Source organism: Trachurus trachurus, assembly GCF_905171665.1.
Source record: "Trachurus trachurus genome assembly, chromosome: 9".
NCBI classification, from domain to species: domain Eukaryota; kingdom Metazoa; phylum Chordata; class Actinopteri; order Carangiformes; family Carangidae; genus Trachurus; species Trachurus trachurus.
Genome location: NC_139895.1, coordinates 5,715,538 through 5,738,219, shown reverse-complemented (window position 1 = coordinate 5,738,219; position 22,682 = coordinate 5,715,538). Strand labels below are relative to the sequence as shown.

The window sequence follows — 22,682 nt, the reverse complement described above, 5'->3', positions numbered from 1 at the left end:
AGAGGAGGAGGAAGAGGAGGAAGAGTCCACTGATGTAAACAAATGTAAACAAAAGGTGACGAACCAGGAAATGAAACGGATCAGAGTTTTTTTTCTCCGTTACCGGTCACGACGAGTTTCCACCGGTTTTGGGCGTCAAAAAGCAGCGACGTGCGACTCCACCGTCGCCATCGCTGCTGCTGTGTCCCACCTCCATGTCCCTCAGCGTCCAGGTGGGCGTGTCCTGTGTCCTCGGAGGACGCCGTGCTGCTAAGTGCTAAGACGCTCCGCCGCCGCCGCCGCTTCTTCTGCTTCTTCATCTTCATCTTCTTCATCATCATCATGGCGGACGCGTAGAAAGGCTGCTCGCTCGTTTCCTCCTCTGGCGTCTCAAGTCTTTGTCCTGAAAAAAAGGCAAAACTCAGAGACTCTGTGGGTCCGAGTCGAGTCGAGTCGCCCCTTTTCGACAAGAAAAACGCTTCCTCTGAGGTTTTGGATGCCAGCGAGGGAGGAGGAAGAGGAGGAGGAGGAGGAGAAAGAGGAGGAGGAAGAGGAGGAGGAGGGAGAGGAAGGCCGTCTCCCTCCTCAGAAGATCCCTTTGGCGATTTTCAGTCCCTTCTGTTTCATGCGCGGCAACGTGGAGCTCGCCACGTTCTTGGCGCGAACGGGCCGAGCCAGGCCGCGCCTCTTCAGCACAAAGTCGTAGTTGGCAGTGGAGTTCATGGCGTAGAAGACGTTGGCGTTGTCCGGGATCCGCAGCTCTGCAGAGAGACGGAGCAAAAAACATTAAAGACCAACGGTTTAGTTTAGTTTCACATTATAAAACAATGAAAATAATGAAATCATAGGGATAGTTCAACATTTTGGCAAAGCTCAGCAATGACCGCGACATCACAGAGGCAGTAGCCGGTCTGGAGAGCTGGTCGGTCGGCCAACCTCCGCCGTCATCCCGGGGGAGAAAACGATCGATTTTGGAGTTGTTGGATTGTGTATTTGATGAGTTTGATGAGGGAAACCAAGAAATCCCATGAGCCTCCGTAGCGTAGCTCTGAGCAGCTCACGGCTCTGCTCCGCCGTTCTAAAAACAGCTTGCACCGACAATTAAAGTTAACGAACCTACTGCTATGACTATAGGGCAGGGGTATTCAATTAAAATTCATTGAGGTCCAGTTACTAAACTTTCATCCAAGTGAAAGGTCCGATCCTTATAAAGTCCAAATGGTGTCTTATATATAAGCTATAGCCTACCCCTATGTCAAATAAATAAAAACAACGAAGTGCATTTTCATATCTATTGTCAATTTTCAACACAGGAAACATTTAACATAGTGCACTTCTATAGCAAACAACTAGCTTTTTTTAAATTTTTTTTTTTTTACCATGAATAAAAGTAGCCCCCAGGCAAATTAATTTAAGGCCTGTTATTTCAATTAAAGAGAACAAGACAGAATAAATAAGGGGGTTTCCCTGTTTGTTTGTTTGTTTGTTTGTTTGTTTGTTTGGTGCTTCTTTTTTTTCTTTCTTTTTCTTGAGGCCAAGGTGTCAAAAGCATCTTGATAGCTGCACTGTCATTGCATTGTCCCCCTCCATTAAATATGGAAGGAGGCTGAAAATCACAGGATATGTCTGTTCTGTTGATACAAGTCAGTAGTCCTGAAATAGGTGTTTCTCTTCTATAACACACATTCTACATGTCTGAAGCGACATCTTTCAGCATACGGGCCTCCTGCTCCTTTCAAACGGGGCAGAGCTCCACGTGAAGAAGTTTACAGACTGAGGGAGAATCGGGGGGGTGTGACACAACACCGACGGGAGAAGCAGGAAACAAGCACGTCGCACCGAAAACGCACCACTACGGCGTCACTTTTGGTTGTGAGCGCACATGAAAGTAATGGGTTTGTGCGCGCAACAAGAGACCCATCCCCACGCACACACACACGCACGCTTAAACCAAGGCAGCGGCGGCGCCCGGCGGCTCGCCTTTGACTTCATCAACAAATTCATAACATAAAAAATAAGGGAAAAAACCCAGCAGAGCCTGAGAGGTTCTTCACCTTTGTCCTCTGAGATCTTCTGCATCAGCTCGTATTCCTCCGTCTTCTCCCGCTCCAGGTTGTGTTTGATCATGGCCTTCCTGATGACGGCCGGCGTCTTGTCCTGACTCGTCACCTGCAGCACAAACACACAACAATGTTCTGTTTTAGTTTTATAAGGTTCAGAGTTTGACACTTTATAATAAGTACACACTATTAAGCATTAGTTAAGCATTAATAAATACTGAATTCTTCATTTATAACGCATGAAAACTCATTAGTATGTAGTTTATAAATACAGTTAGGTGTGATGCCCTGGTTTTTTTGTGTTAAATTAATGTCTCTATTCAGTTTCTTTCAGTTTTTAGTTTCTCTGTAACATCTGGACAAGACAGCAGGTGACAATCAGCCTTGTTGGCTGAACTTAGAGTCTTTTATACTGTTGGTAAATGTTGCATTGTCCCTCTTAAAATAAACCAATAAATACATGAATATGAATATGAATCTGATTTCTGAGATATGAAGAAGATTTAAAGTCTCCTCTTTGATTCATAACATCACACTTTGCAGCTTTTTCTGATATTTAGCATCTTTCGAGTTTCACTAAAAATGATCTTATTCTGTTAATTGAATCATATTAATTAAATCTGAAGATGCAGAACTGGAAAAAAGAAAAATAATAGAGAGATTTTTTTGGTTTTAGAAGATCAGCTCAGTTGGTAAAAACACATTTCTTATACATCTAATAAAGTTGTAAAGAATATTGTTCAGATTTCCTTTTCTCTTTTAGGTATTTTAAATATATGTATGGATGTAAATTATAATCAAATGTGTATGGGCAGGTTTTAATCTCACCTGTGCATCTTTGTTTTTTGTTGTTTTTGATCTTTTTTTTAAATCAAATGCACAAATAAAAAAAACGGAAAAAACAAAACAAAAACTAATGGTACTAATTCTAGTGTGGGTGTTAAAAGCAGCCGTGGCCTCCTCACCAGGATGCTCTTGTACATGTTGCCGTTCTCCACGTCCAGGCTGACCCTGATGATGCAGCAGTCGTCCACCTGCTGGTTGTAGAGCGGCAGCGACAGCGTGGAGTAGTTGGACACGGCCGACACCGAGCGCTTGTGCGAGCGCGAGGCGGACAGCGGCGTGGACGAGGACACGGAGGAGGACGAGGCGCTGCTGGAGCCCGAGGCCGAGCCGGAGCTGGAGCCCATCCCCGACGTGTCCAGAGAGGACAGAGAGGTGCACTCCCAGAACTGCAGGAACAAGACGGAGTTATTGATTATTGATTGATTTTTTTTTACACAGCGTCATGGTGTCAACGTCCATCTGACTCTGTGTTAACCTGCACTCTCCCACTCTTTATTATCATTGAACAACTTGTATAGAACGTTTTTCTTCTTAATTCTAATAATGACTGAACAGAAGAAATCAGATTTTGTGAGATAAGTTTTATATTTCTTACTTTTGTGGCCTGTGAGCTTCTCTGCTGCTGTAGCGAGAGAAGTGGGATCAATCAAAAGAGTTAAATGTCTCATGAGCTCTGAGATAAAGCTTGGTCACAAACTGAATGGACGAGCTAACAATGAGATGCATGATGGGAAACGTAGTGTTTGGAGTAGGGATGTCACGATTACTTGTTTTCACAATTAATCGCGGTATTAATCGCCACAATTAATTAATTAATCGTAAAGATTCCTAAATACCGTCACTTTCCCAAAAAGATTACAGTATGTTGGAACCATATCGGCAGATGTAAGCAAAAATAAAGGTTAATGCACAGATACTGGTCCATTTACCTAATGTAACATTGAATTAGGAATTTAAATGTTAGCGTGTCATTTTTAATTAAAAACAAAGCAAAAAACGATTTAAAATAAACGCAAACATTCGGTATAGATCACAATTTATGACCTGAATATTTCAAACACCTCCTCTGGGGGTTAATAATTGTTCCTATATTAATAGATACTTGAAATATTTTGTGTAAACAACGAGTAATGTAATTATATTTTGACTATATTTGATGTTGTGAAATTAATTAATGCATAATAATCGTGATAATCGTAACACCGTGATTATTTCTCTGACAATAATCGTACCAAGAAAATTTAGAATCGTGACATCCCTAGTTTGGAGACGTGGCGCTTTATTCCATCTATTTTACACATTGACTGTTTTTATTTATAATGACTCAGTGATTATTGATTAGTTTTTGTATCTTTTTGATTCTGAAAAACAAAACAAAAACAAAACAGAAAACCTAAACAGAAAAACTACAAGTTTTCACATGTAAGAAGCTGCAAACTGATTCTCTATTGTATTGGCTTCCTGACTTTAGACGTCATATTCATTAACTGACCTGATGGTGGCGCTAGGCCTGTCACAATTATGACATCATCGCCTGATCACTATTATTTTGCATCGTCATTAAAATCATTTCCATCCATCTGTGTGAAAACATGTGAATGAAACTAACAGGAGCCTCCAACTGTTTATTTCTACTATTGGATGAGCTATATAATCATCTAATGACATTAGCATCATGGATATAAATGTCTCTTCTTTTTTGTATGTGTATTATTAAACTATGTTCAGACTTATATTATAATTGTGGCATAAAATGATTAAAAAAAAACAATTAAATCACAATTATTTGTATGGTAATTAATCTTCAACTTAAACTTCATGACTGTGACAGACCTAGGTGGCGCTACAGGATACGAGTTGAGTTGAGTTGAATTCAGGCTGGACTTATTATTATTTATTCACTCATTTACTTTTTCTTTTTTAATTACTAACTTATTTATTTTTAATTGATTTATATTTCTTACTACCTGCCAATTTAGATATGTATGCTTCTTTATTGATCTTATTAATCTATTTATTTGTTTGTTTTTTTGGTAACACTTTAAAATAAGTAGCTACACACTATTAAGCATTAGTTAAGCATTAATAAATACTGAATTCTTCATTTATAACACATGAATATTCATTAGTATGTAGTTTATAAACACAGTTAGTGCTTATCAATGATGAGTAAAACATTTTAAACTGCGTTTATAAACTACATACTAATGTATTCATGTGTTATAAATGAGGAAATCAGTATTTAATGCTTAACTAATGCTTAATAGTGTTAAGTTATTATAAAGTGTTGCCATTTTTATTATTCTTGAGTAGTACAACTGTTATTTTATCTATTCACACATTAATTTATTCACTTGTATATCTATTTATCGTCTTTTTCTCTTCCTCTATCAACCCATCTTCTTTCTTTCTTTCCTCTTGTTTGTCTTTTTTTGTTTTGTTTTACTTTTAACTATATGTGTCCATCTGTAATTACTATTGTATAGAACAATACTGTTTTTTTCTTATATGTAAAATTCAATAAACAGTTAACACAAAAATAAATAAATGAATAAGTCTGTGGTGAACACACGGATGGAGTGTGAAGGACAAAGAGAGTGAGTTACTGTTGAGGTGGTGTCGGCTGCTGGAGCTTCTCTCCCCAGAGCCGAGACGCTCAGTTTGACGGACGGAGTCGACGTCTGGAGACAAAACACAGAGACAGAGACGCCGTCAGTCGACAGGACGACGAGGAAGAGGAGGAGCCACGTCCTCAGGTTAAAGGGATAGTTCAACATTTTGGCAAATTGGCCCATTGCTATAATCCCTATAGTCATAGCATTATAGGTTTGTTACCTTTAATTGCCGGTGCAAGAACGGCAGAGCAGAGCCGTGAGCTGCTCAGAGCTACGCTACGGAGGTTCATTATGGGATTTCTTGGTTTCCCTCATCAAACTCATCAAATACACAATTCAACAACTCCAAAACGCTCTGGTGGACAAGTTGTGACCTGCATATTCACCACGCTATGAGATAATAAGACAACGTTACCAGACAGAGTTGTTTTAAAGCAGGGGTGTCAAACTCATTTTAGTTCAGGGGCCACAAACAGCGCAATCTGATCTCAAGTGGGCCGGACCAGTAAAATAATAGCATGATACCATATAAGTAAAAAGAACATTGAGTTCCCTTTGTTTTAGTGCATTATTAAGATGTTTACAGTTAATGAACTATTCTTTTACAAACCAACTTGACATTTCTTGATTAAATGTGCAATTTCAACAATATTATGCCTCTTACAGTATGTCTTCTATGTAATTTTCACAGTTGGCAAATTCATCCTGAGAACCCTCTGCCGGGCCGGTTTTGGCCCGCGGGCCGCATGTTTGACACCCCTGTTTTAGAGGGAAATACAGAGACTGCTTGATGAAAAACTGTCCCTGAAGGCAACGCGCATCAGCGGTTTTGCATGAATTTCCCTCTAAAACAACTCTGTGTGGTAACGTTGTGTTATTATCTCATAGCGTGGTGAATGTGCAGGTCACAACTTGTCCACCAGAGCGTTGTGGAGTTGTTGGATTGTGTATTTGATGAGTTTGAAGAGGGAAACCAAGAAATCCCATAATGAGCCTCCGTAGCGTAGCTCTGAGCAGCTCGCCGCTCTGCTCCGCCGTTCTAAAAACAGCTTGCACCGACAATTAAAGGTAACGAACCTACTGCTACGACTATAGGGATTATTATGGCAATTAGCAGTTGACTGTTCTGGCTTCAACAGTCAAACCGTCCTCCCTCCTCACCTTCCTCTCGTGTCCCTCGGGGGAGTCGGACAGGAAGCTGGCGTTCACGTCCTCCAGGTCTGAACCGCTGGAGCTGACGGAGGTGACGCTGAGGGCGTCGCCGCTGTCTCCTCCTCCTCTTTCTCCTCTTTCTCCTCTTTCTCCTCCTCTTTCTCCTCCTCCTCCACCGCCGCTACCGCTGCCTTGGTACGGTCTGTAGTGAGAGTGGTCGAAGGACTTGGAGTGGGAGCCCGAGGCGCCGCCGGGGCCGCCGTCCGTCAGCTGGCGACTGGAGGAAAGAGACAGAGAGAGAAAACTTTATTTAACCACGAAGGAAGGACGAATCGGTTTCTACAGACGCCATGGAGACACAGAGACACAGAGTGAGTCAGACATGAGACAAACATAAATAAATACATTATAAATATAGAAATGAATAAAACAAAACATGTCACTCTACTGCTGCAGGGTTACCATAGGAACCAGGTTCAATTCTCTGCATTCAGCAGCCGAATAGAAGAAGGAAGGAATGAGGAGGAGGAGGAGGAGGAGGAGGAGGAGGAGGAGGAGGAGGAGGAAGAGGAGGAGGAGGAAGAAGAGGAGGAAGAGGAGGAGGAGGAGAAAGAAGAGGAAGAAGAGGAGGAAGAAGAAGAGGAGGAGAAAGAGGAGGAGGAGGAGGAGAAAGAAGAGGAAGAGGAAAAAGAGGAGGAGGAAGAAGAAGAAGAGGAGGAGGAAGAAGAAGAAGAGTAAGAAGTGGAGGAAGAGGAGGAGGAGAAAGAAGAAGAGGAAGAGGAGGAGAAAGAAGAGGAGGAAGAGAAGGAGGAGGAAGATGAAAAGGAAGAAAAGAAGGAAGAGGAGCAAGAAGAGGAGGAGAAAGGGAAAGAGGAGGAAGAGGAAGAGGAAGAAGAAAAACGGTAGGAAAAAGAAGAGGAGGAGAAGGAGAAAGAGGAGGAAGAAGAAGAAAGAGGAGGAAGAAGAAGAAGAAGAACAGTAGGAGGAAAGATGAGGAGAAGAAGAGGAAGAATAAAAGGAAGAGGAGCAAGAAGAGGAGGAGAAGGAGGAAGCAGAGGGAGAGAAAGAGCAGGAGGAAGAAGAGGAAGAGGAACAGGAAGAAGAAGAGGAAGAACAGTAGGAAGAGGAGGATAAAGAGGAGGAGGAGGAAGAAGGGAAGGAGGAGGATTAAGAGTGGTGGTTGACTCACTCGCTCCAGCGCTTCATGATGCCTCCGTTCTTCTTGGCTCTCAGCGTGTTGCTGGCCGACTCCGACAGAGGCTCGATCTCACACGACAGGTTGTAGCTGCAGGTCAGAGGTCACAGGTCAGAGGTCGTTATTTAAACAGAGCCCAGAAATCCTACACTAATGTGTCAGTGAACTCAACATGAGCTGGACCTGATAACTGCGTGGGAGGAGCCTGTCGCTGTCAATCACTTCATTTTTACGTAAATATATAAAAGTTTTACTGTTATACCGTTTAATCAGGGTTTCTGCAGGTTTCACCAACTCAGATTTAAGACTTTTTTAAGACCTTTATGGATGAAATTTAAAACCTATATCATGACAAACAAAAACGTACAAAAAAAATAAGAGTCACAAAATGAATGCAAAGTAAATTGGCTCCAATATATGAGTTGCGTGTTGGGCTTGTTTGTCGTTGAAAATTCAATAAAGCACAATGAAGTGTCACAAGAGCATTTTATTGAACATTTGAGGTAGAAAATTAAGACTTGTCTAAAATTATTTAAGACTTGAACACAATACTTCAATGATTTTAAGACTTTTTAAGGCCTAAAATTTAGATTTTTTCAGAAATTTTAAGACTTTTTAAGGCCCCACAGAAACCCTATTTATACTCCTGTACTTTTTCTTTAACCCTTTAATTGACAGGACGCTAATAATGTGGTAATGTAATAAGAAATAATCAAGAAATAACAAGTAGTTGCGTCATGATGTCGTCATAGCAACGGACTGACTGACCTCTCGGCCTCGCTGAGCTTCTCCACGCCAGCGAACCACTCTCTGAAGTGAGAGTCCTGAGTGAAGCTGTAGTTGTTGGAGGCGAGCTGCAGCAGTTTGATCTGAGCGATCACCTCGAACTCCTGAGAGGAGGAGAGGAGGAGAGGAGGAGGAAGAGGAGGGAGATGGAGATGGAGGGATGAACGGAGGTGAAGACGAGTTAGTTCCTGAGAGAAGAACTCACTGAAGATGAAGATTCATGCTCAGATGTTTTTAGTTTCACTTTACCTTTCGTCTCTTCTCAAAGTTGATGAGGCCGCCCTGCAGGAGGAAGAGGAGGAGGAGAGGAAGAGAAGGAGGAGAAGAGGAGGAAGAAGAGAAGAGAAAGAGGAGGAGGAGGAAGAAGAAGAAATGTGAGCTGGTGATTCATAAAATAAACACAAACACAGCGTGTGTGTGTGTGTGTGTGTGTGTGTGTGTGTGTGTGTGTGTGTGTGTGTGTGTGTGTGTGTGTGTGTGTGTGTGTGTGTTACCTCTGTGTAGTCCTTCATGGCCGTGTCCATCATCACCAGGTCGGTGAGGAAGGTTCCCAGGTACGGGATGGTTCCCTGCATCACTCCCTGTTAATATATTTCAACACAGTCAGTTATGTTTAGACTTATTCCTCCTTTTTACTTATAGAACGAATCTCCTTGTTGTTTACAACTACTTCCGGGTAGAAAACCAGCATGAGAACAATAGTGACGGACGATAATTTCACTAGCCATCTCATTTTTCATGTCACTATATCGCCGTTTAGACTAATCTAATGTTTGTTAAGTTTATAAAACCAATGATTGGACAGACATTACTATTTACGTGTGCACATTTTTGTAATTAGTCATGGTTATCATAGATTAGCCGGGCTAACGGTTAGCTACCTGTTTAACTTTAATAACTCAGTGACTCAATAAACGGTCCATGAAAAAATATTTTTTTACAGCAGATATCCTAGTTACAACATGACTGAGCTAACCGGAGTAGTTTCATGTCGTGTCCGACAACGGGAGGGTTTTAACAGCTGATGTCCTGATGTTAGCTTAGCTACTGCCGTTAGCTTTGCTACCGTTAGCTGTCCCTGTCAGCTGAGCCACTGATGCTTTCTAGACACTATGATTCCCCCAAACTGAATAAATACAACACATAGCAACACAAAACACACACACAGAAATAGTGATGTTTCTTCAATCATTTCTGGTTTGCCTTAACGGTGATAGGGCGTGAAAAATATGATATATAGCTAAACTCTCATTCGTTACTACTGTTCCCATTCAAATTACGTGCTGGTTTTCTACCCGGAAGTAGTTGTAAACAACAAGGCGATTCGGCCTATTTACTATATAATTATATCATTATTATTATTATACTGTATGTTGTTTTTTCCCCTTCTCTGTTGTTTACTTCTGTGTCTGTTCTGTCGTTATGTCTTAACCGTAGGCAGGTGGAGGTTTGTTCTTCATGGTTTGGTTCAGTCCCAGTGGTTTAAATGTGTGTGTTAATAAAGAAAGATATTGATCACATGGACTTTATTATTCTGACACTATTATAATATCTAAAGATGATATAACTCACAAAACAAAACCTTCTAATAAACAACTGTGTTGAAACTCGGTGCAGCGACTCCGCTCCGCCACCAGAGGGCGCCGTCGGCCTGACGCTGATGCTTCAGCACAACCACCAACACACGATCCACTATTGATTAGATGATTGATTTCATATCGACTCACCAGCTCTCTCTGCTGCTGGTGTCTCCTCTGGGCTCGTTTGGGGTTGAGCTCCAGAGTGGCGAACTTCGACGTTCCCTCCTGAAGAGACACACACACAGACACACACACTCTTTAATCCTGTGTTAACATTTCCCATCATGCATCTGCAGATCGTCTCATTAAAAACAACGTGTTTCAGATGGAAACAAGTCGACTGCAACTTTGTACAAACTAAAACTCAGAGTGATTGTAGTGTAGTGGAGAAGTGAAAACATCTGGATGGTGTGTGGAGTTTCCAGATGTTCAGCAGGTTTCAGGTGAGAAGGACGCAGAGTCTCTGAACATGAAAACACGTTGTTTCCCCTCTGATACACTTTTTATTTGTTGCAGAGTTTAGAGAAAGAGAGAGTGAGAAGAGGATAGAGAAAGAAAGAAAGAAAGAAAGAGAGAGAGAAAGGGAGATAAAGAGAGATAGAGAAAGTTAAAGACATAGAGAAACAATGAAAGAGAGAGAGACAAAGACAAAGAAAGAAAGAAAGAAAGAAAGAAAGAAAGAAAGAAAGATAAAGAGAAGGGAGAGAAAGAGAGATAGATAAAGAGAAAGAAAGAAAGAAAGAAAGATAAAGAGAAGGGAGAGAAAGAGAGAAACATAAAGAGAAAGAAAGAAAGAGATAAAGAGAAGGGAGAGAAAGAGAGATAGAGAAAGAAAGAAAGAAAGAAAGAAAGAAAGAAGGGAGAGAAACATAAAGAGAAAGAAAGAAAGAGATAAAGAGAAGGGAGAGAAAGAGAGATAGAGAAAGAAAGAAAGAAAGAAAGAAAGAAAGAAAGAAAGAAAGAAAGAGAAGGAGAGCGAAAGAGAGACAGAGAAAGATAAAGAGAGAGAAAGTAAGAAAGAGAGATAAAGAGAAGGAGAGAGAAAGAGAGATAGAGAAAGAGAAAGAAAGAAAGAAAGAAAGAAAGAAAGAAAGAAAGAGAAGGGAGAGAAAGGGAAAGAGAGAGAATGATAAAGAGAGAGAAAGAAAGAGAGAGAGTCCAGTTCACATTCCTCAGGATGATGTAACTCCTTCTGCAGCGCTGTGTAACCCGAGTCGACCGAGCGCCAGCGAACGCAGCACGCTGCTCCGAGCAGATAGAGAGAGAGAGCGACGACAGACACAGAGAGAGAGAGGGCGACGCCCCGAGGTGTTCGCTTACATCACGGACACATCGGCGCTGCGTTATCTATCTCCACCTGCCAGAGGAGAGCGATGAGCGATGAGGTTTCCTCCCCGACGTCACTCAGCAGGGATTCCCTCAGAGGAAGCAGCGCTCGATTCACCGTGACCTCCCTGAACGCCTCACGGTTAATAAAATAAACAGCTGCTCACTCACACCTGAGCAGGTAACACTCTTATATTTAACTGGACAACGTTGTAATTCATCTGTTTTTAGTTCATTTACTCATTTATTCAACAACTCAAAAACCTCAAAACCCACCTGTTCTCCATGGCCTTTGACCCCGTTTTAAATTGATGTCTTTTAATCTGCTGTTAGTTATTTATTGTTTGACTAATTCACCTATGCGCTATGTTTTAATTGTTTTATTGGTTTTATATAGTGTCATTTTAAATGCACTTTATTTTATTCTTTATGATTTTATTCTGTTATGTTTTATGTACATTTTGTGTCTTATGCCAATTGTATATTTTATGTGTGATTTTGTACAGCACTTTGGTCCACTGGGTTTTTAAAGTGCTTTAGAAATAAAGTTGGTATGGTATGGTCAGAGCGATAGATATAACATAACATGTTATCGCTCTGGGTATGGTATGGTATTACAGTATCACAACACAATGAGCTGTGAGTGCGGTGCGTTCAGGGACACTGGGTAAAAAGGGACTCATGGAGATAATCATACTAATAACAACAACAATGATGATGTCATAACTGTGTGTTCAGAGATGTTGTGACATCATCCGTCGTATTTTACTTGCACTTTTCTTATCGTTTTAACTAAACGTTTCTTTCTGTTTATTCTCAGTCGTCATGACAACGGCTTCCTAATGTGGAACTTAGGTACAGTAGATTTTAGTCGTCTCACTTCCTGTTTCTCTGCGTCCTCTGGTGTCGGGTGTCGAGGCCTCTCTGCCTTTAAAAACAAAACCAACTCCACATAACTCACATCAGCAACATCTGGAACATGTTGTTCTAACCAGGAAGTCACAGAGCTGCTGACACATCTGTCCAGCTGCCACATGCAGCTGTTATGTCACTCTTATACATCCATTTATTATTACTATTCTGTCTGATTAATAGAAACAAACTGTTGTTTTACTCTTCTACACAAGTTATTGATATTATTATTATTATTATTATTATTATTTTAGTCTAACACTCTGCTTTCACATCTGTCACATCTGTCGACTCATTATCACCCTGTATTTGTTCTTTCAGACTTTCTCCTGATAAACAGAGTTAAGAGCTTCATCACTGTTTGTTTATATCAGTATAATAAAGCTAAAAGGAAACATTTGATGCATATTTTACTGCTTTTTGTTTAACTTTGTGTCAGTTTTGAACATATCTCGCGGAGATCATGTTACCGAGACTGGAAACCATGTGACATCTGGTTGGTGGATTACGGCGAGACGCCTGTAGCTCATGTTGTGCAACTTTGCAGAGGTTCAGCACGGACACATGACATCATCACATCGTAAGGATGTTCTACAATATGGATATACCATAATAATATGTCTCTTTAGTTTCCCCGGAAACAAAGAAACAAAGAAACAAACTGGTGAGTCGTGGATGTTCTCACCTTCACCAGCAGCTCTCGGCTCAGCGAGTAGTTGTTGTCGTCTGAGAAGATCTCCGACAGCTCGCGGAAGGTACGGAAGCTCTCGCTGTGGTCAGAGGTCAGAGGTCAGAGGTCAGAGGTCAGAGCATGAAGAAGAACATGGCTGTGTCCGAAATCCCCCCCTACTCTCTATATAGTGACCAGGCCATTTTGTAGTGGTGTCCGAATTTTTAGTGATTATTAATGGTCACTATATAGTGACTGAATCTATCCCACAATTCACCGCGAAATGTAGTGAGCATCCGATGGTCACTAACCGGAGCAAGATATCCCATCATGCATTGCGGTCACAGATTGATGCCGTTACCACACCGGCCCAGAGCGACCGGTGTAGCTACCAAATAAATGCAGTAGTGCAGCAGCCTCAATAAATGTGTCCAGGCTGCCAGAGTTGTCCGGTCGCGGCTTCCACAGATTCCCACAACAAACGTCGGAGCAAATTTCCTAACAAGTGTTATAAACTGACCACAGACCCTGGATAGCGAGGCTAATTTCTGTTAGCCCGTCTATGGTGTTTTACATTAACGTTAGCATTAAGCTAGCGGACTTTATGCTTAGTTGTGACACTGGCTGTGTGTGTTTTGAATGTTGTTTCAAACTATGTGGGTTTGATTGAACATCTTTGATGCTTAAATATATATATATTACCGCTTAATATATTGCTTTACTCCTCTACACGGTCGTTACCATGGTTGTATCCATGGTACCTGCACCGGCCGTTACAATCGTGGTCGGAACGTTTTAATTAGGCGACGTAATACGTCATTAACTGTGCGGCGGAGTCGTGTCCGAAAGTGTTTTTTTATTTGACCAGTGAGTCACTATATAGTCACTATATTGAATTCACTATATAGTGAGTAGGGAGGAGGGAATGAGGGAGTGATTTCGGACACAACCCAAGAGGAAGTAGAGGAGGAGGAAGAGGAGGAAGGAGAAGAAGACGACTCACCGCGACACCTCCTCCCACGTCCTCTTCAGGCGGTGGATGGCGTTGCACTGCAGCGCGGAGAGGATGGCGCGCAGCGAGGAGAAGTTCTTCAGGATCCGACATTCCTGAAGGCAACACGAGCAACGACACGGTCAGAAAAACAACATCTACATCAACGCCTCATTCAGAACAAAACGTAGCGATGGCGATGGCGTTGCCGTGGAGTCTCTCACCCGGGCGACGTCGACCCAGCGCTCCAGCAGCCTCGCCCGCTGGTTGGGTTTGAGCGCCGGGTTGCTGAGGCAGGTGGTGATGACGCAGTTGGTGACGGAGTTGAACTGGGCCACGGTGGCGCGGATGGTCGGGGCCAGGTGCTCCTTCCCCTTCTTGTCCCGCTGAGACCAGATGCCGCCCAGGCAGTGGTACGGGACCACCTTCTTAAACAGGTCCTGGTTTCAAGGAGAAGACCAGTCAGAGGCACCGAACAGGAAGTAAAGTGTTTTAAAGGTGGAACTGAGGGGGGAATTATGGGAAATGGAGTTCACAGGGGAAAGTCAAGATGTTTTAAACTCTGTTAAAGAGATTTTTTTCCTCCGTCTCCTTTGAATAAGCTTTATAGAAACACAACTTGTTATTATTTTCTTGTCTTTTTGTTATTTCATTATACTTCTATAATTTCTAGTATTTTTGCACATTTATTTCCCGGCATTTTTTTACATTTAAAAAATGGAAAAATTCAAGAAAAACTTGATATTTCACCTGAACGTCTTGATTCAGTTACACTTTGCTCTGCTGTGACTAGCTGCTGCTTGGTTTGACTTTGTGTGTATTTCTATTCCAATTTTTATTATCTGTTATTAGTTATATCTAAATGATTTATTATTATTTATTATTATGTTAACATCCTGTATTCTGCTGGACCTGAGTCACATTGTTCATTCCTTCATGTTCTTCACATGTTGAATGACAATGAACTTTAACTGAGAATTCATTTGCAGATTTTCAGATCTGTGCAAACAGAATAAAACGTTTAATAATCAAAACTAAATATTCATTTAAAAAAAACTTTGGAAAAATGAGCTGTAACATCTGAGTACCTGGTGGTCAAAGGGTTAAAAGCAGCAGGCCAATTAAATAATTTAAAAAACTAGTGTTTTAAAACCTGATATCATTTTATTGTTGTAAAGAGTAAAGAGATCAATCAATAAGTTGATCAATACAAAAACAATATGCAGATATTTTAGGATTCATTCATAATTTTAGTAATTTTTCAAGCAGACAAACTGGGTTTAGTCGCTTTACGGACAAAACAATAAATAAAAACTATAGTTAACACAGTTCATCCATTAATAATTATCATCATAAGGAGAAACGTCCTCACCGCGTCCATGAGTGTGAACTGCTCTGCGACCATGATGGGGTCGAAGGACAGGAAGCTGAAAGCAGGAAGTTCGTCCTCAAAGCCGCTCTCTTCCTGTGTGGCGAAAGGGCAGCCGATGTGTTCCCCTGCACACGCACACACACACACACACACACACACACACACACACACACACACGCACACGCACACACGCACACACACAGAGAAAGAGAGAGACGTTTTCAAATCGCTGCCTCAGCCTGAACTCGACCTGAACACACTTCCTGCTCCTCAGCCTCAACACTGCGGCCCCTCCCTGAGCCCTGTCGCCCCTGGCAACCCTGTCTCCATCCCTGTCTCCATCCCAGTCCCAGTCCCAGTCCCTGTCCTGTCCTGCCTTCCTACCATCGGGATCGGGCTCACACTGCTGCCGGCGGTGGAAGTGTGCCAGCAGGTTGCGTGCGCGGCGCTCCAGGTCCGAGCCGGGGAAGTGCAGGTGGAGGTAGGACAGCAGCTGGTGCAGACAGTCGTAGGAGGGGGGGCTCCAGAAGTCCTCCGAGTACTGGTCCAACCAGGCGCCCAGGATGGACGACACCGTGCTGCACACACACACACACACACACACACGGAGAGATGTTAGAAGGTCAGAAGGTAAAACACAGAAACAAGGTGTTTTAAAAGTTCATTTTTAAAGGTACATTGTGTAGGAATTACTCCCATCTAGCGTTGTGGTTGTGTATCGCAACAAGCAACTCAATCGTATTTTTCATGCTGCATTCACGTGAAATTGGGCAGACGGCAGACGGACGACAGCCGCTGCACGTAACGGCACGAGGCAAAACAATACACATGACAATATGTTGTCATGGCGATGTGTTATTGTTTACCTGACCCACGACTTCTGTGACTAAAATGACATCTGGTTTGTTACCGACGGCCGTCTGCCCGACTGCAGGTGAATGCAGCATCAGTGTAACGCTCCATTCCTCCTCTATGAACAAATTCAGAGTTTACCGGAACACTTCAGTTTGGTGATGGGGGGGATTACTGATTCAGGAAAAACAGACTTTTGAACCAAATAATCGATTTTCGTGAACAGATAACAAGAGAAGTTACACAACGTCCCTTGTTAAATTAGAATTCTTTCTTTTATTAATTCAGTATTTTTCATTTTTCCATGTAAATTTGTCTTTTTTTCTTTTCTATTTTTTGAGTATGACATTAAGGGACACTGTACATAAACAAAACACAATCTATATTAGTAAATGTTAACTGTGTCCTGTTGTGATGAGTGGCCACTTATTCCAGATGAGCTGTCCATTTCCTCCAGTAGTGAATTTGTCCATGCACAAGTTAAAGGAGAAAGTCAGTTTTTCCTTGTCATATATTTCTTTCACAATTGCAATCCACTCCTCTTTCGATGGGGACTCTTTTGATAGCCATCTTCTTGTAATAGCTTTTTTACTGGCTACCAACATTATTTTAATTGAATATTTATCAGTAACATTGATTGTGGGGGAGATATAATTTCATTATTTTCATTGTTTATGCAGGTTATATAATGTATAAATAAAAAAGTAAAGTAAAGTAAAGAAATGTAATTTCCAGTTTCAGTCTGTGTCTCTGTTAATTCTTTATACATTTTAATGATGTAAAAGTTACATCAAAATAACTCATTTTCATTATTAAGTTTAATTTTTGGAGCCAAATCTCTGTATTTTAACCTCCTGTGAAATGACTTCAAACGTCTGATCACTCGTCCTGGAACTCGTTTTCTAATTCTCCATCCAATTAAAATCATTCACCATGACGACCACCGCTGCATCACTGCATCACTCAGACATTTATGATCTGACTCCAAAGCACATTTTCCATTGATTCTTAATGGTGCATTCAGCTCAGCTACTGGCTGCTGGCTGCTGTAGGCGCCGATCGATATCAATATCCGATCAACATCCGTGACCCTTCCCTTTGCTTCCTGTTTGTTTTGATGTCACGTGATCATGTGACACTGAGCGGCTCCAACATCTGCTACAGGAACGGTTCAAAAATAAATTTGGCACAGTTTCGTCTATTTATTCTAATTTTAGTATTTTATCTCATAACATATTGATGTGAATCATTTATATGTGTTATATTTTATCTCTATTTCATTTTGCTCTACCATGCCCTTATATTATATTTTGTTATATTATATAATCTGTTATATTATATTATATTATATTATATTATGCTATATTATATTATTATTATATAATCTGTCATATATTATATTATATAATCTGTTATATATTATATTACATTATACTATATTTAAGCAATATCACACGAGAGGGAGTGCTGTTGTACTGTATATCAGCACGGCTGTGATTCGGTCGTAGGCACGAGGCCGCAGGCCGAGTGCCGCAGATAATCACACCGTGCTGATAAACAGTACAACAGCACTCCCTCTCGTGTGATATTGCTTTTATACAACAGTGCTACGAGCGCATTTTAGAACAGTAATAAACTACAAGAGATTATGATTTGTTTGTTTATTTAATCATTTCTTTAGCTCCGCCAACAGAAATAGTTCCGCAACTGGAAGGGAGACAAGGCTGTTGCCAGGCAACACATAAACATTTCATACTAGCTTGCTACTAGCTACAAGCTTCTCCACCGAGCTGCTTCCAGTGCTGGTTCTGGTTCTGAGCCCGTGTCTGATTAGCACCGCAGCAACAGGACCAGCGTGAAGACATACAGAGACGTTATCGATACCGTATTACATTTGTTTATCTGCTATGTAATCAATATAAACACAGCTGAAGCTAGTAGCTGAGCTACGTGGCTAACAACAGCTAATGCTAATATCAAAACACATCACCGTCAAAACGTAGTTGCCCCCGCGGCGATTTTTTTTCCAGCCGGGTTTAGTAGAGATTTATCTCCAATTAGACGGACCAGGTCAGGTCCAGGTTTTAATGTTCAGGTCCGTTTATAACTGCAGCAGCAGCAGCAGCAGCAGCAGAGAGATGGGGCAGCTCCTGTATGGGGAGCGTAGCTCTGACTTAGCTCCTGTCCAGCTGAACAGCGGAGTGATTATGTCTGTGAAAAGTCCCAGTGCTGTTATACTGTATATCAGCACTATGGAATGTCTCGTTGTCCAATCAAATTGCTCGGTTGGGACCGGTCGGAACTAACTGTTGTATAATATGTTATATTACATTATGTTACATTATATTACACTATATTATATTATATTAAATTATATTGTTATATTACATTATATTATATTATGTTATATTATTAGGGGTGGTTAATTGGCCCAATTTCCCGATTCGATTCGATTACGATTATTGAAGTCTCGATTCGATTACAGACCGATTTTCGATTATTAACGATTATCGATTCGATTTTCGATTATTAATGATTATTGTTATGATTATTATCAGTCAGTTGCTGAATTATTATTAGCCTATTTTTATTTATTGAAAACCACAGATTAATTTTCTCTTTGTGCGTTGATTGCTTGTTGGCTCATTTTTTGATTCTTGGATTTTTTGTTACAATAAGTTACTTTAACTGATCATGGACCCTTTGTATTTTTGGAAGTGTCACAAAGGAGATTTAAATTAGTAAGTCTATTTTTTTGAAAGACAGATGCAACACATATTTTACTGTAGGCTTTAGATAATGTACACATAAAAACAGAACACAACACACGTAACTAGTGATCAAATAATATTCCTCTGGAACAACCAGCTTGCACACATTTTACTTTAGCCTACTGTTATAAAAACAGAGCACGCTGTGTAACTTCAACTTCAGTGATCAAATCATTGCTCTGGAGCAACCAGATTCTTTATGGAGGAAGACCAGCTGGTCCTCATGTTGTGACGTGTTAACAGCGCTAAAGCCAGAATTAAAACAGTTTTTAGTAGCTTTACTGCTATGGTTGTAGCGATGCTAATTTCTGTTAGCCCGTCTATGGTGTTTTACATTATACAACGTTAGCATTAAGCTAGCGGACTTTATGCTTCAAAAGCAAGCTCACTGCTGCCTGTCTGTCCCATAGAAAAACATGACAGCGGCAGCCTAGTTTGGAACATGAACCACGTGACCGCGCTGGCAGCGACATCAAAAGCTGTCGCCACTCAATTGTATCGATCTTTGTCTCGCTCCGGCACCGTTAGCACCTTGTTAGCACTAGAGTGCCTACCTACACACTTGCTCGCTAGCTCAGTTACACAGCCTCTTGTTATGACAGACAGACCGCTCCACCTTGTGGTTAAATCCTGTATGACATCCAGTAACAGGAGGACTCACCTTTGTATTACAATTTGAAAAAAAAAAAAAAAAAAAAAAAATTTGAATTTTTTTTTTTTTTTTTTGAAAAATATAAATAATCGATTTTTGGAAAATTAATAATCGATTCATAATCGGTCATTTAATAATCGCGATTAATCGATTATCGATTTTTTTCACCACCCCTATATATTATACTATATTATATTATAATGTGTTATTGTGTGTTAATGTGTGTACATTACATTATATGACATGTATGTGCGTTACTGGATACTTGGATTTCCTTTGGGATCAATAAAGTATCTATAAGTCTAAGTCTAATAAAGCTAAAAAAGCTGAAACAGTGCTGAAGCTGTTAAAAGTCTTTCCTCAGTGATTCATTGTGTCTTTATCAGTTCATGAACTGTGTCCTCCAACCCCGATCCCCCTCCTCCTCCTCCTCCTCCGGCTTACAGGTGTCCGAGGAGGAAGAAAAACAACCCCCTAAAACTTCTCCCTCTCTTGACATCACTTTGACCCTCAGTGAGGAGGGAGGGGAAGTGTGTGTGTGTGTGTGTTTGTGGTGATTAACGAGTGCAGCTGAGGCGCTGAAGGTCGCAGCAGCAGCAGACTCACTTTCTGAGCTCGGTGCAGTCGTCCTGGGAAACTCTGTGTGCTGTGGCTGCAGGCAAGTTCTGGAGTCTAGCATATCTGAAAACACAGAAACATAACACAAACATCTTTATACTGTATGGAGCTTTAACACAAACATCTTTATACTGTATGGAGCTCTAACACAACCATCTACCTTTATACTGTATGGAGCTTTAACACAAACATCTTTATACTGTATGGAGCTTTAACACAAACATCTACCTTTATACTGTATGGAGCTTTAACACAAACATCTACCTTTATACTGTATGGAGCTTTAACACAAACATCTACCTTTATACCGTATGGAGCTTTAACACAAACATCTACCTTTAACACAAACCTCTACTTTTATTCTGAAGGAGCTCTAACACAAACCTCTACTTTTATTCTGAAGGAGCTCTAACAGTCTACCTTTATTCTGAAGGAGCTCTAACAGAAACATCTACCTTTATTCTGAAGGAACTCTAACAGAAACATCTACCTTTATTCTGAAGGAACTCTAACAGAAACATCTACCTTTATTCTGAAGGAACTCTAACAGAAACATCTACCTTTATTCTGAAGGAGCTTTAACACAAACCTCTACCTTTATTGTGAAGGATCTCTGACTAACCTGTTGAGCAGCAGGTCCAGCACCTGCCTGGTGGAGGCGAAGGAGCGGTACGTGCAGAGGAAGATGGTGACGTATGTGGAGTCTTTGCCCCTGAAGGCCGACACCATGTACTCCACCAGCCGCTCCAGCGTGCCGGCCTTGATGGTGCGCACCTTGCAGGTCTCGTAGAGGCTGAGCGCGGCGTCCGTGTCCACGCCCAGCCACCGCTGCCCCTTGCTGGCCGACTGGTGGAGCTGCACCTTCCTCAGCGTGATGGTGAAGACGGCGTCCTCCTCGGCCTCCTCGCCGATCTCCTGCGTCGAGCTCTGTGGGGAGACGACGAGAGATTCACCGGTTAAAAATATCTGACGGCTGCTTTTTTTTTTTTTTTTTGAGCTGAAACCCTTTAATTAGGAAACATCTGTGTGACTCTCTCCGCTCTCTCTGACTCACTCTGAATCATCATGTGCACAAACACACAAACAAACAATAGCTTGTTACTGAAGAGAGCAACAACACAAGCTGCAGCCTGTATGAACACACACACACACACACACACACACACACACTGGGAATTAAAGGACAGTTCCGGGCAAATTCAACTCGGGGCTGTATTTTTCTAACATTTTAGGTCTAAAAGAAGGAATCTGAAGATTTTCAGTTTAATGTCTCCTGTTTTGCGGTAGTTGTGTCTGTCCCCGCATCGCCACGGCTAGTGTTGTCACAATACCAACATTTTGGTACTGGTATTGGTACCAACATGTTTTTCGATACTTTTCGGTACTTTTCCAAATCAAAAGAGAACACAAAAAATGTCATTATTGGCTTTATTTTAATAGAAAATCTTAGAACTATAACATATGCATCAGTAAATAATCAGTAAATCAGTTAAAACAGTTACTGCTACTGCAGGATTAAATGTCCATCTATATTAATCTGAACTCTTCCTAAATTAAAACATTAGTGGTCTGTTTAAAAATGACTATCAACTTGTTTTCTTTGCATTATTTGAGGCCTGAAAACACTGCATCTCTTTTTGTTATTTTGACCAGTTGTAATTTTTGGGAGAAATTGTTATCAGTAGTTTATAGAATGAAACACAAACGTTCATTTTACTCAAACACACACACCTATTGTTTCCCATACCTAGACCAAATTACCACTCTACCACGGTACCACGGTACCACTTTAGTACCGGTATACCGAACAACCCTAGCCACGGCAGCGGTGAATGGGAGCGGATTTGAAGTTCCGCAAAGCCGCCCTCAAAGCCGCAATGTTTCTCCACAGACAGCGTCAGAAGGCGACTCAAACATGCACCCAGAAGTTTATTTACTTCAAGCAAGTCAAGAGATGATACTCCTGTGTTTATGACTCAAACGGGAGCTTCCGACTGCACGTGAACACACTGAGCGTCAACTTGGGTCTCGACTCCGCGAAACTTCGAAGTAAATAGAAACGAACCGTAGCATTAGCAATAGCAACTTTCAGGTAAACACGCCCCGCAGTGCTCAGAGATGACATCATCCAGGTCAGAGGTCAGTAGGTCAACCTACAGACCCCGGATGTTGATAACAGCTAACCCCGGACTCAGAGGGAAATAGCACTAGTTTATCATAACTAAATATTGGTGATATGAGCGAGTAGATAATGTGTTATTTAGAGGCTGCATTCTGCTGCCCTGTAGACTCCATTATACGGATA

General features: G+C 41.3%; 1 protein-coding gene across 7 annotated transcripts in view; it reads right to left on the bottom strand.

Annotated features, from left to right (window-relative positions):
• Positions 1-5: 5 nt before the first annotated feature.
• Positions 6-22,682, bottom strand: part of LOC310991329 (ral guanine nucleotide dissociation stimulator-like) — an 81,910-nt gene continuing 59,233 nt past the window's right edge. For 4 of the 7 annotated variants that reach the window (XM_083978991.1, XM_083978990.1, XM_083978989.1 and 1 more), the window contains exons 2-19: positions 21,000-21,304; positions 20,366-20,440; positions 15,869-16,062; positions 15,485-15,609; positions 14,337-14,552; positions 14,125-14,228; positions 13,137-13,221; positions 10,361-10,438; positions 9,128-9,214; positions 8,883-8,915; positions 8,616-8,737; positions 7,842-7,937; positions 6,662-6,929; positions 5,492-5,566; positions 3,481-3,507; positions 3,005-3,271; positions 2,034-2,148; positions 6-740 (exon numbers count right to left, since the gene is read on the bottom strand). In XM_083978991.1, the coding sequence (XP_083835117.1) occupies positions 565-740; positions 2,034-2,148; positions 3,005-3,271; positions 3,481-3,507; positions 5,492-5,566; positions 6,662-6,929; positions 7,842-7,937; positions 8,616-8,737; positions 8,883-8,915; positions 9,128-9,214; positions 10,361-10,438; positions 13,137-13,221; positions 14,125-14,228; positions 14,337-14,552; positions 15,485-15,609; positions 15,869-16,062; positions 20,366-20,440; positions 21,000-21,304 (2,448 nt within the window). In that variant the 3' untranslated portion in view covers positions 6-564. The remainder of the gene's footprint in view (positions 741-2,033; positions 2,149-3,004; positions 3,272-3,480; positions 3,508-5,491; positions 5,567-6,661; positions 6,930-7,841; positions 7,938-8,615; positions 8,738-8,882; positions 8,916-9,127; positions 9,215-10,360; positions 10,439-13,136; positions 13,222-14,124; positions 14,229-14,336; positions 14,553-15,484; positions 15,610-15,868; positions 16,063-20,365; positions 20,441-20,999; positions 21,305-22,682) is intronic. The other 3 variants (XM_083978992.1, XM_083978988.1, XM_083978987.1) reach the window with 2 other exon arrangements.